The sequence below is a fragment of the Piliocolobus tephrosceles genome, chromosome 7, assembly GCF_002776525.5.
Source record: "Piliocolobus tephrosceles isolate RC106 chromosome 7, ASM277652v3, whole genome shotgun sequence".
NCBI lineage: Eukaryota > Metazoa > Chordata > Mammalia > Primates > Cercopithecidae > Piliocolobus > Piliocolobus tephrosceles.
In genome coordinates this window covers 56705287-56724091 of record NC_045440.1, presented here as the reverse complement: position 1 = coordinate 56724091, position 18805 = coordinate 56705287, and the positions used below count along the sequence as shown (strand labels likewise).

General features: G+C 44.9%; 1 protein-coding gene across 3 annotated transcripts in view; it reads right to left on the bottom strand.

The window, feature by feature from the left end:
* LYN (LYN proto-oncogene, Src family tyrosine kinase) overlaps positions 1-4874 on the bottom strand; it is a 139126-nt gene extending 134252 nt beyond the window's left edge. Inside the window, exon 1 of one of the 3 annotated variants that reach the window (XM_023190165.3) lies at positions 4148-4874. In XM_023190165.3, coding sequence (XP_023045933.1) covers positions 4148-4474 — 327 coding nt within the window. In that variant the 5' untranslated portion in view covers positions 4475-4874. The remainder of the gene's footprint in view (positions 1-4147) is intronic. The other 2 variants (XM_023190172.3, XM_023190171.3) reach the window with 2 other exon arrangements.
* Positions 4875-18805: the final 13931 nt, after the last annotated feature.

Here is an 18805-nt window from a genome sequence, read left to right as displayed (position 1 = left end):
TATTCAAAATAAATTTTAGAAATGATAATGGAGTGAATTCAAAGTTTCACAATTTCAGTATCAGGAAACCAGGCAGCTGTAAGAAATCTTTCAGTATTTCTGACTGGAAAAAAAAACCCAACTTCCTCTTCCATGTTCTTCTCTGCATTATCAGCCTTAAAAGATGGGAAGCAATGTATATCTATACTGTTGGCCTAGAACAGTGCCTTGCACATAGCAGGTACTCAAAATGATCAGGTGTTTTCATGTGCGTCCTATGAGCCCTGTCTCCTTAATTTATATTTTCACTTGAATGATGTTCTCACTGATAAAACAACCATACAGGAGGCTGGTAAAGTTTACAGGGAGACACTTCCAGCAGAGGTGGGGGAAAGTCCTTTGCAAAGTATTACTCAGGTAATTAACCAATAAGCAACTGATTGCCCCCAAGACAGTCACTAGAGCTGCTCGGATAGCAGCCAGTATAGGTGTCATCTTAGCAGTTACTGGAGACCACTCTTTCCCACCCCCAAGCAAGAAACAGTGCTAAAAAGCACAGAAATTCATTTCTAGAAGACAGCTTTAAGTGCTCAGCTTGATGGTGCATCTGCTGTGTCCTGAGCAGTTAGCCACTTAGTTCAGAAAATTACCAAGTGATAAAAGAAAATTAACTCGTGATTTCATTTTTAAAATGCTTGTTAAATGAACTATTTATTTGCTTTTAAGCACAGATGGTCCACAACTTAATGATTTTTCAACTTTACGATGGTGCAAAAGCATTAGGCATTCAGTAAAAAGTGTACTTCAAGTACCCATACAACCATTTCATTTTTCACTTTTAATATAGTATTCAATAAATTACACGAGCTATTCAACACTTTATTACAAAATAGGCTTTGTGTCAGATGATTTTGCCCAACGGTAGCCTAATGTGAGTGTTTCGACCATGTTTAAGGTAGGTTAGGCTGATCTATGATGTTTAGTAGGTTAAGTGTATTAAATGCATCTTCTACTTTCAGTATTTTCAACTTACGATTGGGTTTATTGAGACACAGCATCATCGTAAGTTGAGAGGCATTTGTAATTGAGCACCCACTACAAGTCCAAAGGTGGACAAGTAGAGTCAAAAAACACACCTACTACGCCGAATGGTACCACTTAACCAAGCCCGTGACCTTAGACAACCCCCTGAATCTTTTTCTTTATCTGTCCTTCTCCATCCTATAGGAGCCACAAGAGGTTCAAATGAAATTCGAGTTCAGGAAGACTTCAGAGCCCTGAACTAATGAAAGGTGCTAACACCTTCACCATCATCGCTAGGAAGAGCCAGAAAAGGTCTGAGGCTATCTCTGCTGTCAATATGACATTGATCGATGTCCTGACTAATGATTGTGGCCTTTCAATGTTAACACTCATCCATGCATCACTGAGATCATCAGTAGGAGTGAGCTTATAACAACGTTGCCTGCTGAGGGCATGTATTTATAAAGTTAGTATGGGTTTGTACATGAATAATATGATTTAATTTTGTTAAGTTACAACTCCACATAGTCATGTGAACCAACTGGAATCTCAGATGTTTTTGGTGATTTATTTCTAAAAACAAATACTACAGATAGAAGTAAAAGGCTTTCAAAGTCATTGAACTGGCCGAGCGCGGTGGCTCAAGCCTGTAATCCCAGCACTTTGGGAGGCCGAGACGGGCGGATCACGAGGTCAGGAGATCGAGACCATCCTGGCTAACACGGTGAAACCCCGTTTCTACTAAAAATACAAAAACTAGCTGGGCGAGGTGGCGGGCGCCTGTAGTCTCAGCTACTCGGGAGGCTGAGGCAGGAGAATGGCATAAACCCGGGAGGCGGAGCTTGCAGTGAGCTGAGATCCGGCCACTGCACTCCAGTCCGGGCGACAGAGCAAGACTCCGCCTCAAAAAAAAAAAAAAAAAAAAATCAAAGTCATTGCACAGTGCTGGACCACTTTTCTGCTAAAAGAAAGCTATTGGAGGGGTGGGGCCGGGGCGGGATTACAAAGTTTCCACCTACCTTTGTAACACCATGACTCTAAAATAATGTGAGTCTTCTGGATTGGGCCAACTACCTTTGCAGGAAACATCTTAACCACCCCACATCAGGACTTCTCTTCCAGTGATAAGTAGAGAAGAGCGGTGCTGAGTGGAGACTCTCATTTAGAACACTAAATGTGGGTAACTCAGTGCTGGGTAACTAACTTTACAATCAACAAAGCCTCTCAAATCCCCGTTTTAGAAACCACAACAGAAAGGGCCAGTAGGCTTCAAACACTTTAGGGACCAGCTCTATTTCTTCATCTCCCTATGTCCTCAGTTTTGCATAGGGCAAGCTCACAGGAGGCCTTCATTCCTTCTTCCAAGTAATCTCAAACTGAGCACCTACTATGTACCAGGCACCGGGGCTATCATTCTGGACAAGACAGATGAAGCGGTTTTCGTGGAGCTTCCACTGTAATGGTGAATACAGACTATCAACCTGCAGACAAATCAATATAACTCTGACTGCTGCTATAAAGGAAATTTTGGCTAAATAAATGACCCAAGTGGTTTATCCCAAATCACAGTATATTAAATGATGGAAGAGGCCAAAACTCAAGTTTCCTGGCTCCCATTTTCTCTCCCCTTACATCTGCTGCCCTCTATCCTACACTCAGCAAAAGGGCCACACACATCCAAAGAGGCCCAGTCACCAAAGACTCTATGATCTAATGAAATTTCTTCAGGCCTCAAAGCACTTACCTGCTTACCTCCAAATGAGAATGGAGGGACTAACTGGATCCCACCCTTTCCTAACAAAGCTTACTCTTACTGAAAAGGGCTTATAGTAAGGTCTAGGCTCTTGCAGTGCCTCTTCCCCAGGGTATGGCTTTAGGTGTTGGCTGTAGAGAGAAAACATCCCTGTAGCCCACCAGTTTATTGGCTAGTTCTTTAGGGCAAGTCAGACTACTGGGACCTGCTTTGGGACAGCAAATCCCTCATGTATTTATTAAGCAGATTTACTAATAAGGTCAGATGGCTAAATCAGACACGGTAGTCTTAGGTTCAATATCACCAGGCTGCAAAGAACCAAGAAGCCTCGTTTATATGAATAGAAGTCATTGCAATAAATAACAGTAACATCGTTTATGAAATGTTTGGTATGTACTAGGGGCTCTGTGGTACTAAACAGTCCCTGAGGTATATATGCTCTCTCAAAGATGAAGAAACCCAAACAGGGAATTTCAATAATCGGTCCCCTAAATAAACAGCCAGAAAAGTGCAAGGCCTGGATTCTGAGTCGGCGAAGAAGGGCGAATTTGGGATAATTAACACACACGGATATACAAAGAAATGAAGATACAACCACTAGTTCACACGACAGGCAGGCTGTTGGAAAGTTACGAATGCACCGCAAGCAAAAGATGCCACCATGGGCCCAGAGAATGCAGGAAAGTGGGAACTGACTCTTACGCCCTTCCCCCAAGGCGAAGGAAAGGCAACCCCTGAATTCTTAAAATAACTCTCGCTTCCTCTCAGCAGGCAAAAGCACCGGACTGCTCCTCGGCAGGCCGAGAGGCGCCACAGCGGGAGGGTGAGGTCCAGCCTCCGCCGCAGACCCTCGACGTCACGCTCCTGCCCCGGGCCACCAGGGAGGGCAGCTGTCCGCGGGCCTCGAGAGGGCGCCGGCCGAGCCCCATCTCCCACTTCCAGGGTACCCAGGGTCCAGAGGGGAAACCAGACTGCACAATCCGAGGAGTTCTCTCCAGTATCCCCGCCGCGCGCCCGCTCCACAAGGGCAGGGGCTTCGCCGCCGTGCGCGAGGAGCGGCCGGAGCTGGGACGGCCGCCGGGAAGGACCCGCGGTGAGCCCGCCCCCGCGCCCGCACCTCCCACCGCTCCCCTGCGCGGCTGACACCTGCGGAGCCTCGGTCCCCGCACCCTGGCTCCCCCAGGCCCGGTCACCCGCCGGCTGAAGACATCTGAGAGCCTTCGCCGCCGGGGCCCGGAGGCTGTGCGGCCAGGAAGCCGCCGCGGGCCGCGCCAATGCCCCCGGCCCCGAGTCGACCCTGCGCCCGAGACTCTGGCTGGTGGCACGGCCGCGGCCCCTGCACCCATTACCCGCGTGCCCGCGCCCATACTTGGGTTCGCGCAGAGGACTCACCCGCTCGCGGTGAAAGTTTCGGGGCGGCGGAGCTCCACGGTGACTTGAGTTCAGAGCAGGGGGCGCGACGGGGCGGCCCAGCAGGACCTGCGTAGAGGGAGGCTGCTGGCCGGGAATGCGGGACGCGCGGCGAGGGGCTGCTGGCGCGGGGCCGGGGTTGGAGCGGCCGCCCCGCTTGCCGCGGGCTGGAGGCTGCAGCGCGTCGGGCCCGGAGGCGCCACGGCCGGGGAGCGAGCGGCAGCGCGGCCCGGCGCGGCGGGAGAGGAACTGGCTGTCTCTGGGCTCGGTCGAGAGGTCCCAGCTACTTCCTGGTGCTCGGATTTGCATATTGAGCCCGGAGGGCGGGGAAGTGACCGTTTGGTCCCTGCCCAAGGTTTGGGTGTTTGGTGTGGCCGTCGCGCAGGGCTTTGAAGGCACAGAAACCTGGCGACTCAGTCTGCAGCTCCGGGGAGTGGAACAGCCTGGGCCAGCCTTCTACTGTAGGGACGGACGGAAGGATCTCCGGAGGAGCCTGGGCTTCGCAGGCACATCGATGATACCTCTGGCGTCTCCTTTCCTTTCCTTCCGACCTATCCCCAAGGTATTAGGAAGGGGGTGCTCCGGGGAGCGGAGGAGGTGCGCTCTGATGCCTTCTAACATTTGGGGTTCTCTAGAGAAAGGACGCACGCGATATGCCGAGGTGATGTTCGGGGTCTCGTTGAGTTCTTAATAATCATTACGAAGTAAGTTCCTTAAAGGTGTACAGGAGGCTGTTCAGGGCATTGATGTGGAGGCACTGATGACATGGAGTCAAAGGGCCCGGCAAGTTCTTCGTTTCTCAAAGCCTCAGTTTCCTCCCAGGACAATGGATATAAGGATGCCTATCTCGTGTACCTTTCTGTACAGGGCACGCACTGCCCACATGCAGGAATGCTGGCGTTATTTCATTCCTACTGCAGCAGCATCCCAGCATGTAGGGCAGTGCTTGCACGTAGCAGGTGCCTGACCAATGTTTGCTGAAAGAATGTGTGACCACGTGCTTAAGCTCATGTTCAACTCAATAAATGCCACTTACAAATCCAAGATGTAAGATTAGGCGCGGTCAGTGGATACCCACTTCTTCTACACCAGATTCTGTTCACTGGGATCCCAGCATTGCAGCACCTTGAAAAATTTACAAGGAAACAAATTGGACACTGTGGGAGACTTGGTCTTTGCATTAATAGCAAACATTTACAGAGGGCCGAATGGGCCAGAAGTGCCCAAAGCACTTCCTTTCTCTCATTAACAATGTTCTGAAGAGGCTGGCCTCAGCTGCAGAGCAGTAAGTCAAAGCAGCTGCCTTGTGACACAATCTGACACAGCAGTCATTTGTTACTGGGAAAGGAGTACTAAAGTTTGCATACTAATTCCTTAAAAGAAAAAAAGAAAGGTGGTTTATACCTGTGATGTTCACTGGTAGGTAGTCGTTAGTTTACTGCTGAAGAGAAGGGGTGGGTTACCCATGGGAAGGTGTGTGATTGAAACCTGTCAAGAATCCTATGGAGAAAAATAGAAAGATGAAAAAAAAAAAAAAGAAAAGAAAAGAAAAACAAAAAACAAAGAATCCTATGGAATAATTCACTACCTGAGGGCCTCTTGCCTGGACTTTTCTTAAGAATGACCTCTCAAATATATTCACCCTACATTAAAGTATCTGCTGCTACTGAGGAATCCTTCAGATCCTGGCTAAACGTGTGTAGCTAATAAGAATAGGATTCAAAACGTTTGGTATTGGTTAATCTATCAGGAATATCTGTCAGTGTTTTTGGTAAAACATCTCTCAGGGTAAGGAACAAAGCATCATCAGGCAGACCTGAGCTTGCATCCAGCTCCCCAACTCCCTAACTCCTCACAAAAGTGTCCTCGCTAAGTTCATCTCTTCATTCTTATTTGGAAAAAAAACAATACGATGCTAATTTCCGCTTCTTAGGCTACATTTATACTTGCTGAATACTTCATTCGATCATTCTCCCTATCTGTCTTTCCTTCTTAATGTCCCATGAAAGTTCTATTTCTCAGGAAAGTTTTATTTAAAGCTCCTATTGATAGGCAACTTTTTAAAGCATCTGTAGCATTTATGGTGTGCAACATTCTTTTAAGCTAGACCTAGGTAATTTTAAGCATTGTTTGCCCATGTTAGCCTTTTCTCTTCAACTACTGGTAAACTCCTTTTGGGAAGGCACTGCTTTTTATATTTATCTATTCCAGAAACTATGCTTAGCAACAAATTATACTAAGCACCTCCCAGAAATTGTGTTGGGTTATTTAAAATACTTCATTAATATTGATTGATTAGTTAATTGATTGATTGACTGATTTATCTCACCGGTTTTCTCTCAGTTGAGCACAGAAGACAGTGATCAGAGGCAGGGTGCAAATCAACTAAGGCTCCTTGACAGAGTAGGTGGGCCTTTGAAGAAAGGAAGGAATACCATGGTCGGGACAAGAGAAGGAAGTATTGGAAATATGTTATATACAGTGTATCCTCATTTTTGCAGATACCATGTTTGCGAACTTATCTACTTGCTAAAATTTATTTGTAACCCTAAAATCAGTGCTCGAGGTGTTTTCCCAGTCACTCATAGCCACGCACATCCCAGAGCAGTAAAAATCTTGATTTGCCCCACACACACCCTCCCAGCTATGGTGGGACAAGGCGATTCTCTGCCTTCTTGTATCCTTTTTGCTGTCCATTTAGTTTATGCTTTCCACACTTCTGTGCTTTTCGTTGGTGATTTTGCTGTTTAAAATGGCCCCCAAGTGACCAAGCGCAGTGGCTCATGCCTGTAATCCCAGCACTTTGGGAGGCCGAGGTGGGAGGATTGCTTGAGCTCAGGAGTTCAAGACCAGCCTGGGCAATATAGTGAGACCTCCCTCCCCATAAAAAAAATAAAAAATAAAAAATAAATGGCCCCAAGCGTAGAGCTTACTGAAGTGTTATCTGTTATTGCTAAGCACCAGAGGCTTTGGTGTGCCCGCTGGAGAACCGTCCTGCAGGTAGGAGCTACTATGCCATTGGCTGTGAACTCAATGTAATGAATCAGCCATATATTAAATAAGGTGTCCATTAAACAGAAACACACACCATGTATGGTTATGTATTAATCATAATGTAATGAAAATGTTGTGTCCAGAGACTCACAGGAACCTAAGAAGCAGTGACTCGGTATTCGCTAATGCAGTGTTCACAGTGACTATAGAATGTAACTACCACAAATAATGGGACACGACAGCATACAAGAGCGTCCCATCATCCATTGTGGGAAAATGAAATATCTGACCCCTAGGAACTTCTTCATTAGCACCGCCATCATCATCTCAGGCGTGGTCATGGTGCTTAAGGCCACAACTGGTCATGCTGCTCACCTGTTCATGTCGGTCCACCAAATCATCTGTGCTGCAACCCATCCCACTGCCACTGTGTGGGTTGCCTCTGCTGCCTCTTCTACTCTTCTTACATCCAACTCTTGCAAACTTAGCCACAGACCTAACTACCAAGTAGCAAATAATACAGAGTAATGGTGCTCAACCCTGGTGGCACATTAGAATCACCTGAGCTGCTAAAATATCTCCATGCCCAGGCTCTACCTAGACCAGTTAAAATCAAAGTCTTTGGGGGATGGGGATGGTGAGGGGAACCCCAATTATCAGAGACTGAAAACCTTGCCAGGTGGTTCCAATGAGCAGCCAAGTTTGGGAACCACCGGTGGAGTGTGCTCCGCCCTCCTCTAGCCTGGAGCTCACCTCTCTGAACAATGTCCACCTTCCTCAAGCCCTCACGCCCCCAGCTCCTCTGTCTTTAAGAGAGTAGCATGTGGCTGGGCGCAGTGGCTCACACCTGTAATCCCAGCACTTTGGGAGCCTGACGCGGGTGGATCACCTGAGGTCAGGAGTTTGAGACCAGCCTGGCCAACATGGTGAACCCTGTCTCTACTAAAAATACAAAAATTAGCTGGGCATGTTGGCTCACACCTGTAGTCCCAGTTACTCGGGAGGCTGAGGCAAGAGAATTGCTTGAACCCAGGAGTCGGAGGTTGCAGTGAGCTGAGATCACGCCACTGCACTCCAGCCTGGACAACAGAGTGAGACTCAGTTTCCAACAACAACAAAAAAAGTAGCCAGGATATGTGCCTATGTGTCAAGGTAAAGTGGTAAGGATTGAGAATATTAAACCTGTATTAATGGGGAAAATGGGTGACTTTAGCACAAGTGATTATAGATACAAGGAAATTAATAAAGAGAAACAGAAAAATTGCTAAGAATTATTTTAGGCTACAAAAAAATTTTAACAACTGTATAAAATATTATTTATACATAAATTGCCACAAGGCAGATTTTTAAAAAAATGCTTATCCATTATTAACAGGTATTACATGGAGTAATTACATGATATTACATTATTAACAGGTATTTATGGTCAAGTAGGTTTGGCAACTTTTTGAGCTGAACCCAGTCTCACAAAGCTCCTTGTCGCACAGTGATGTCAAAGTCAATCTCCACGAAGGGGCTAAGTGTGTTTTTGTCCTAACTCATATACCCACGTGATGGATTTGCTGAAAGCTGCACCTGGGACCAGCTGTCAAGCAGAAAACACAGCTATTAATGTGAATAGAGACTTCTCAGAGCCACCAAGTTGGCCGTTGTTTCATCATCACCCTAAACTAAATTCAGAAATGCTGAATGTTCATACACGGCAAGACAGCTGAGAATGGGCAGGAATGTCATACATCACTGCCACCTGGCACTAGCAGAGCTCCTGGAACTGTGCTCGCTGATGTGCTGCTGCCTTGGCCACTGGCATAGGCATCACAGAAAAATAGTGGGGTTTTGTTTTGTTTTGTATGTGTGTGTGCACGCGCGTGTGTTTTATTTATATTTATTTATTTATTTAGACAGAGTCTCACTCTGTCACCCAGACTGGAGTGCAATGGCACGATCTCGGCTCACCACAACCTCCGCCTCTCGGGTTCAAGCAATTCTCCTGCCTCAGCCTCCCAAGGAGCTGGGATTACAGGTGTGTGCCACCATGCCCAGGCTAATTTTTTTGTATTTTCAATAGAGACAGGATTTCACCATGTTAGCCAGGATGATCTCTAACTCTAGACCTTGTGACCCGCCTGCCTTGGCCTCCCAAAGTGCTGGGATTACAATTATTATTTTTTGAGATGGAGTTTCACTCTTTTTGCCCAGGCTGGAGTGCAATGGCACGATCTCAGCTCACTGCAACTTCTGCCTCCCAGGTTCAAGCAATTCTCCTGCCTCAGCCTCCCAAGTAGCTGGGATTACAGGTGTGTGCCACCATTCCTGGCTAATTTTTTATCTTTAGTGAGACAGTGTTTCACCATGTTGGTCAGGCTGGTCTCAAACTCCTAACCTCAGGTGATCTGCCCGCCTTGGCCTCCCACAGTGCTAGGATTACAAGTGTGAGCCACTGCACCTGGCTGACAGCAAAATAGTCTAAATCGTGAGCATGGAAGTGACACATATGGGTGCCTACACTCCTTTCCCAGCATGAGGGCAAACCCAGCCTCCTTCATTGAGCTTTACACTCTATGGGGATGGAGCTTGTGCAAAGTAACCTTTCATGATGAACTATCAGGGACCCTTCAGGGTCCAGTCAGGACCATTGCCTCTCATGTATTCCTTGACCATGTGAGCCGACGTATTTCCATTCACTCATCTCCTCCTGTGTGCCAAGAACAAGATCGGGTCCCATATTCAATTATACAAAAGCAGTTTGGTAACAGCCATCAGATGATGATGGAGCCAGATGAGGATGTTTGTGTAATACTGATAATGATTTTATGTTCTGGTAACATCGTCTGCCTTGTTTGATGTTGTATTGTTTTCATGTATGTATGCGTCTGGTTTGGTAGCCATCTTGTATGTTCAGTTTCTGTCTATGGGGTTTTGTGTGTGTGTTTTTTGTTTGTTTGTTTGTTTTTGAGATGGAGTCTCACTCTGTTACGCAGGTTGGAGTGCTCTTGGCTCTCTGTAACCCTCACCTCACCTCTCAGGCTCAAGTGACTCTCCAGCGTCAGTCTCATGAGTAGCTGGGATGACAGGCATGCACCACCATACACAGCTAATTTTTGTATTTTTAGTACAGATGGGGTTTCACTATGTTGGCCAGGCTGGTCTCTAACTCCTGACCTTAAATGATCCACCTGTCTTGGCCTCCCAAAATGCTGGGATTATAGGCATGCACCATTGCACCCAGCCTGTCTATGTATGTTGCCTCTGAATAAACTTCAAATGCTGCTTCTAGTTTTTGGCTTGGTCGGAGGCATTGACTGAATCCCTCCTAGTTCTTAAGCCTCATAGCATGATGTAGTTATTACCACTTCTTGTATGTGGCCAGCATTGCTGTAAGACAAGAGATATTTCACAGAAATCGATAGAGACCTCTCAGAGCCACCAAGCTGGTTGTTGTTTCACCGTCACCCTAAACTAAATTCAGAAATGCTGGATGTTCATACCCCATAAGACAGCTTGAATTATGGGTGAAGAGGTGTAGGTATGCTTTAATATGAACCTCGTTGGCTTCATTTCCCAGACCCATAATATCATGTGCCCAGCAACAGTGCTAAGGACACCTTGATGGCTTCATTATAGTCACTTTCCATTTCTTACTTCCACCTCCAGAAAAGTCCAGAAAATGCAGAGCATTGCTCCAGGTGTCTCAGTAAAATCTCAGCCATCCTCTACAAGGTAAAGCTCATCCCAGAGTGGGCTGTGGTTTTCTCTGACTCTGGGCACGTCCTGTCATTGATCTGAATGGTTTATGTGTGTCTGCTCCTCAGAAGTCCTGTTTATCTTGATTAGTTACTGTTAATCTCCAAGAATACTACTATCCTAAAAATACAACTGTCCTATGACGTATAGTATTTGGTTCTTAGTTAGGGATTCTTCAGATCAGATTGTGGACAGGATGAAAAATTATAAATGGAAAAACTTGCACTCATAAAGTCAGAAAGGGAGCTGTATTCATTTGCCTTCCAACCCAGCAAGAGAGTTTTGACTGAACTAATATGATTTTGAACCTGAATTGCTTGCTTACATGACCCAAGGATGTCAGAAGAGGTTCTTTCTGTACCTGTGATTACTGGAAAAACTATACTCAACAGGACCCTGTTTGCTCATCTATAAAATGAGCCACATCTAGCTCGCACAGGTGCTGGGAAGGCAGCCAAGTGGCCCAGTGTTCCCAATCTAAGGAGAAAAGTGATGGAGTGAGGTAGAGGATGAGGTGGAAGGAGGAGTAGGAGGTTGACTAATATTATGAGTATACACAATATTGAGAGTATTTTGGGGTGGCTCAGGCCACAACAACAGACACCTTTATGCCTTTGTTTTCACTCTCTGCCTTTCTTGACCTCCATCCTCACACAGCTGGGTCTTACCCATCTTTCAAGGACAGTGTAAATGCCACCTCACCAAGGAGGCCTTCTGCAGACACAGCACATCTCTTCCTCCTTGAAATCCCACAGAAAGGTCAGGCACAATGACTTACACCTGTAATCTCAGCACTTTGGGAGGCAGAGGCAGGAGGATTCCTTGAGCTCAGGAATTGGAGACCAGCCTCGGCAATATGGCAAAACTCCATCTCTACAAAAAATACAAAAGGCTGGGCGCTGTGGCTCAGAACTATAATCCCACCATTTTGGGAGGCCGAGGCAGGTGGATCACTTGAGGTCAGGAGTTCGAGACCAGTCTGGCCAACATGGTGAAACCCCATCTCTACTAAAAAATACAAAACTTAGTCGGACTTGGTGGCACATGCCTGTAATCCCAGCTACACAGGAGGCTGAGGTAGGAGAATCGCTTGAACCCGGGAGGCAGAGGTTGCAATGAGCCGAGATCATGCCACTGCACTCCAGCCTGGGTGACACAGCAAGACTCTGATTCAAAAAAAAAGAGAGAGAGAGAGAGAGAAAGAGAGAGAGAAGGAAGGAAGGAAGGAAGGATGGAAGGAAGGAAGGAAGGAAGGAAGGAAGGAAGGAAGGAAGGAAGGAAGGAAGGAAGGAAGGGTCTCATGGAAAGTGATGTCTAGTTCTTGTTGACACTTGCCAGTTTATACCTTTATTCTAGTATTGTTATTTATCTACACAGAGTTCCTAATACCAGATGGTGAACTCCTGAATGAGGATCTGGGCCTGTCTGTTTGGTTTCGTTTTGATTATGGTTTGTTACCCTAAGCATTCAGTGCAGTGCACATAAGCAGAAGGCACTCAGAGCGAGTTTGCTAAATGAAAGGTTAGCATGGTGTAAGGGGAAACGCCTACTGTGTTGGAACCTAGAGAGGCAATATTTTGCTTGGTTTGTGGTGAAAAACCTGCTAATGGTGATTGAGTCTTCAGTCTGCCTCAGCGGCTGGGCAAGTCACTTCTGTACATTTTATACACACACATAATTCTCACAGTAATCTTTGTGGAACATGCTATTAACCCTGTCTTACTTTCAATGCAACTGAATCACAGAAGGGTTAAGAAAGTTTCACAAGATCATACAGGTTACTCACAGCTAGTGAGTGATGGAGTCAAGATCTGACTGTGGGCTTAACTGGCTAGGCCTGTGGCCTTTCTACTCTGCTGCCACGCTCCCTCTCCTTATCTCTTTCCATTGTACAGATTCTTCTGGAGCTTTCTGGGATGTTAGCTACCTTGAGAGCACTCGTACATAGGTCCTATGTATTCCATAAAGCGGGAACTGTAGGAATATTCAGGCTCAACCCTAATACTTGCGGGCAATTTGTGAGAGTGAAAATGGAGGTCCAAATACCATGTGTCTCATCTATGTATATCAAGTGACAAAAGTTTTGTTGTTGTTGTTCTTTTTTTTGTTGTTGTTGTTTTGTTTTTTTGTTTTATTTTTTGAGACGGAGTTTCACTCTGCATGATCTCAGCTCACTGCAACCTCCGCCACCTGCGTTCGATTCTCCTGCCTCAGCTTCCCGAGTCGCTGGGATTACAGACGCCTACCACTATGTCCTGCTAATTTTTGTATTTGTAGTAGAGATGGGGTTTCACCATGTTTAGCAGGCTGGCCTTGAACTCCTGACCTCAGGTTATCCACCCGCCTTGGCCTCCCAAAATGCTGGGTACAGGCATGAGCCATCACAACCAGCCTTCAAGTGACAAAATATTAAATAAAATATGGTCTATCATTCTACTTGGACGATGTACCTTTTTTTTTTTTTTTTAGATGGAATCTCACGCCCACCACCCAGGCTGGAGTACAGTGGCGCAGTCACTGCTCACTGTGGCCTCAACCTCCTGGGCTTAAGTGATTCTCCCACCTCAGCCTCCCAAGTAGCTGGGACTACAGGTGCATGTCACACATCACTAGGCCCAGCTAATTTTTGTATTTTTTGCAGAAACTGGGTTTTACCATGTTGCCCAGGCTAGTCTTCAACTCCTGGGCTCAAGTGATCTGCCTGCTTGAGCCTCCCAAAGTGCTGGGATTACAAGCATGAGCCACTGCCCAGCCTTAAATGTACCTTTGTATTAGTTAAGGCTCTCCAGAGAAACAGAATCCATAGGAGATATCTCTGTATCTATCTGTCTATTCAAAAGAGAGACATTTATTCTAAGGAATTGACTCATGTGACTTTGGGGGTAGTGAGTCTGGCATCTACCAGGCAGGCTAGCTGGAGACCCAAGGCTGAGTTGATGTTGCAACTCAAGTTCAGAGGCAGTCTACTGACAGAATTCCCTCTTCTTCATAGAACCTCAGTCTTTTTCTCTTAAAACCTTCAGCTGATTGGATTGTACCATGTTATGCAGGGTAATCTGTCTTATTTAATATTTACTGTATTAAATGTTAATCTCATCTACAAAATACCTGGTCAGCCCACAGACACATGGGCAGGGACTTTGGGGTTTGTCGTGCATAGAGCATGGCCTGAGAAGAAGGTTCATGAGCTCCAGAAGAACACAAATCCACAGACTCCTCTCCTGACAGGAGGGCCTACGCAGAGCAGGGCCCTTTATGATGTAGGGAATGGGGCCGGGCTTCTTCTTGTAAGCTCCAGGAATGGAACACATTCGTGCCAGCTCTCTTGTTGGGCATGAGAACCTGAGATTCCAAGAGCTTCGATGACTGCCTCAGGGACTCAGCTCATTCGGCTCAGGGCAAGCACCACCACTGCCATTTTTACAGGTTAAAAATGATTGAACATTGGCAAATGTACGTGGTTCAACATAGTACAAAAGTATTGTACTTAATGCTGAATTTATTTCTATTATAAATATAGGCCAATCTTTGAATAAGCTCCCTGAGAAACAAAACAAAAATAAAATCTTGACAAAAGTAGACTGAAGATGAAATGCAATTCCTAAGTAATCTGTGTTGGAGCTTAGTAAATGAAAAATTAACTGGACCAATAGAGATGCGGTCAGGAACATAGAAACACAACTTCTGACTTGGGTTAAACTCCTACCTGTTACTTTTTCTGGTCTTGGTGGGCTTTAAGGCTGGTTGGGGCTGCACAGATGGATTTTGTTTAAGTGGTTGGAATGCTTGGACTGGAAAGAAACAAGGAGTAAAATGGTGGTTGTAATAATATTGGGGCAAAAGAGACTAATATTTTACAAATTATTTTAGAATGTATTATTTCAATAATCTTGATAAGTCCACAAGGCTAAGAGGGTGGATGTGATTTCCACTCAGTTTTTCAACAAGGGAGAAAGTAACTAACATTTTTTGTGTGATAGGTATCATCCAAGGGGCATTACATGTATGTCATTTAATCCTCAAAGCCACACCAGTGTGGCTACTCTGTCCCTCATTTTACAGATGAAATGATAAGACTTGCTCAAGGTCACACAGCTGGTGAATGAGAAGCTGCACCTCAATTCAGGCCTCCTGAGCCAGAATCAGGGTGCTTCCCAGCAGTCTCTGTGCCATTGTTCAAAGACAAACCACCTCATCTGTCATTTCTTTACCTCACATGCACATGGCACATGGCCACATCCCAAGTCAGGGTTTCACAGGCACATCCAAGAGGATCCTGAGCTTTTAAAGTTGAGGACAGACCCTTTTCCACCTTTACATTCCTGTGCCTGGCTTGGTGCCAGGCACAAAAGATGTCCAGTGAATGAATGTCTGTTAGATGAATGCATTTTTCAGTGTATTAAAGATTAATTTGATAAACAAAGTAATTTTATGGCTTTATAAATTGATTAAAGCCTAAGTTCTCTAGGGTGTCAGTCAGCCACAAAAATAACCTTCCTTTGAGTAAAAGAATGTTGTATAGGAATTACAAGATGTCAGTGCTGGCCCTAGCTCCACCATGTATTAGCTGTGAAACCCAGATTTGCTCATTTTTAAGAGGAGGGGTTGGTCCGGATGGCATCCGTAGTAACCTCCAGGTCTCAAATGCTATACTTCTTAGAGGAACACTGAGTATGAGGACTTTCATTGCCAGTTCAGGGAATTTTACCTAAGAAAATGATTCACTGTGCCCTGGAGCAATGAATTGGGCAGCATAAAGCAGTAATTTTGCTTAGGCCAATTCGGAAGGTGCTTTTCAATAAGGAAAAACGCTTGAGGGGCATCTGCATACAAAAGCAGTGGTAAGAAGATTGCTAGGATGAAGAAACTTAAACCTCCACCATCCTTTATGAGCCATTCCAACTAGATACCTGTGCTAAAAAAAGAAGATCTTACAGGGACTAGAAAACTAACATGACATCTTCTAAAGTTCCTTTAAGAACATTTTGTGATCTGAACCTGAAAACTTAGAATACTGCTAAAATATATAGCTGAATAAGGCACATTTCTGATAAAGTATAAGTAGTTGTAAGAGAGTGTTTTTCAATTTTAACTTATCCCTTTGGCAGTACCCAGTTTTCAACCCTAAGAGAAAGGTGTGCCAGAGAGATGGGCTTAGGAAATGATTGAGAACTAATCAAATAAGCTATAGTAATCAAATACCTTAGGCTAAACATAGATTCAGGGGAAAAAATTCAAATTTTAGTACAATGTGTTAAAATAAATTAAAGAGGCCATACTATATATGTATATGTAGATGTACACATATACATCCATGTGTGATGATATATGTGTCACTTAAGTATGGAAACAGGAATAAGAAATGGGGGCCCCTGAAAAGGCTCTATTGGAAACAGCTGGAGGCTTCAGACTAAATTTCTGAGCAGTAGGTTTTAAGTCCAAGGCAGTAATTGGCAAAGTTCTTCTGTCAAGAAGCAGAGAATTCCAAGACACTACATGTTTTCAGAAAATTGGATTGTTTCCAGCTTTTTCATTAATTTACACATTTTGCATGCCTGGCATTGTACTAATCGAACTGTGGCCTAGCCAACATAAACAATGTTGAATTGGCTAATAACTAGCTATAGGGTTGGTGATAAAGTGGACGTAAGTGAAAGCTACAAATATCAGCCAGGCTCTGTGGTTCACATCTGTAATCCCAGTATTTGTACTCAGGAGGCTGAGGTGGGAGGATCCCTTAAGCCCAGAAGTTCAAGCCCAGGCTGGGCAATACGACAAAACCCATGTCTACTAAAAATAGAAAAATTAGCCAGGTGTGGTGGCACAGGCCTGTAGTGCAAGCTACTCGGGTGGCTGAGGTGGGAGGATCACTTGAGTCCAGGAAGTGGAGGTTGCAGTGAGCCGAGGTCACGACACTGTACTCTAGCCTGGGTGTCAGAGCAAGACTCTGAAAAAAAAAAAAAAAAAAAAGAAAGAAAGAAAAGAAGGAAGGAAAGAAAGAAAGGAAGAAAGGAAGCTACAAATGTCAGAGACCCTTTCTGTACATAATTATTCTGCATTTGCCACAAAAAGCTCTTAGATGTCACCTCTTTTTAATATAAGCTTCATCTGTATGAAGCTATGATCTAATTGGGGGATACTGTGATCCCTCTTACAGACTGAAATAATCTCTGTATAATACTACAATTTATTTTTTTCTTTCCAATAAAAATAGTCAAGTTTTGTTGCCATTTTTCACTTTAATGTCATACCTAGAGAACCAGAGAGCCAAGAAAGTACAGGAGAAGGAACGCAGCAGCTGCCGCCACAGTTGGGTGGATACTGGGTGCTTCACATGCTCGTTTTATGTTTATTCTCACTATAAAGAAATCGAGGTGCAGAGATGTAAAATATCCTCATCTGATATCGTTAAACTAGCAAATCTGTGGTTCTGGGATGGAATACAGCTTTTTTTTTTTTTTTTTTTTTTTGAGACAGAGTCTTGTCCCGTCACCCAGGCTGGAGTGCAATGGTGAGATCTCAGCTCACTGCAACCTGTGCCTCCTGCATTCAAGCGATTCTCCTGTCTCAGCCTCCCGAATAGCTGGGATTACAGTTGTGTGCCACCACGCCTGGCTCAGTTTTGCATTTTTAGTAGAGACGGGATTTCACCATGTTGGCCAAGCTGTTCTTGAACTCCTGACCTCGTGATCCATCGCCTCGGCCTCCCAAAGTGCTGGGATTACAGGCGTGAGCCACCGCCCCGGCTTTTTTTTTTTTTTTTTTTTTTAAAGAGATAGGATCCCAGCCTGGGCAACATGGTGAAACCCTGTCTCTACTAAAAATACAAAAATTTAGCTAGGCAAGTTAGCATGCTCCTGCAGTCCAGCTACCCAGGAGGCTGAGGTGGGAGAACTACTTGAGCCTGGGAGGTTGAGGCTGCAGTGAGCTGTGATCATGCCACTGCACTCCAGCCTGGGTGACACAGTGAGACTCTGTCTCAAAAAAAAAAAAAAAAAAAAAGAAAGAAAAAAAGAAAAAAAAAAGAGAGAGAAGAGAGAGAGAGAGAAAGAGACCTAGGATCTTGCTCTGTTGCACAGGCTGGAGTGCAGTGACATGGTGACTGGTTGGCTGCAACCTTCAACTCCTAGGCTCAAGCAATCCTCCTGCTCAGGTTCCTAAGTAGCTAGGACTACATGCATGTGCCACCATGCCTGACTAATTTTTGTAGAGGCCGGGTCTTGCTATGTTGCTCAGGCTGGTCTCAAGCTCCTGGGCTCAAGCTGTCCTACCACCTCGGCCTTTTGAAGTGCTGGGCATACAGGTGTGAGCCACCAATGCCTTTTTGACCCCAGAGCTGATGATTCTCTGGTCACCACATGCTTGCTTTTCTTCATTACGTGCCAACCACAATACTTGCTCTGTGTTGTTGTATTTTCTTCTCACACAATGATTTGTAATTGGTATTGTTAATTCCTAGGTCACAGATGAGGAAGTAAAGCTCAGAAAAGTAACTTGCCAAATATCACACAGCCAGTAATTGTCAGGAAAAAATAATTCTCAATTCCTGTATTGCCTCTGTGTAATATATTAATATCTACAGTCAAATGTTTAATCACAGTGAACTGATTACTCATTCATCCTTTATCCTATGGATTAGAGTGGTGAATGTAACTTTCTGGTATGAAATAAAATGCTTAAGAAATTTGAGAACACTTGTGAAAGTGAAGTGCAATCTAATTTGTTAGTGTTTTCTAATAGGCTCTGTCATCATCAGTAGCTAAAGAAACCACAAATTTAATTATTTAAGCAAAACCAAAATAATAATTCATTAATTTGTTAATTATTTCTTCTTCCTGTACATATTAGCTGACTTTTGTCCTATTCTTGCAAATCCTTTACCATTTTGACTGGTAGCCCAGT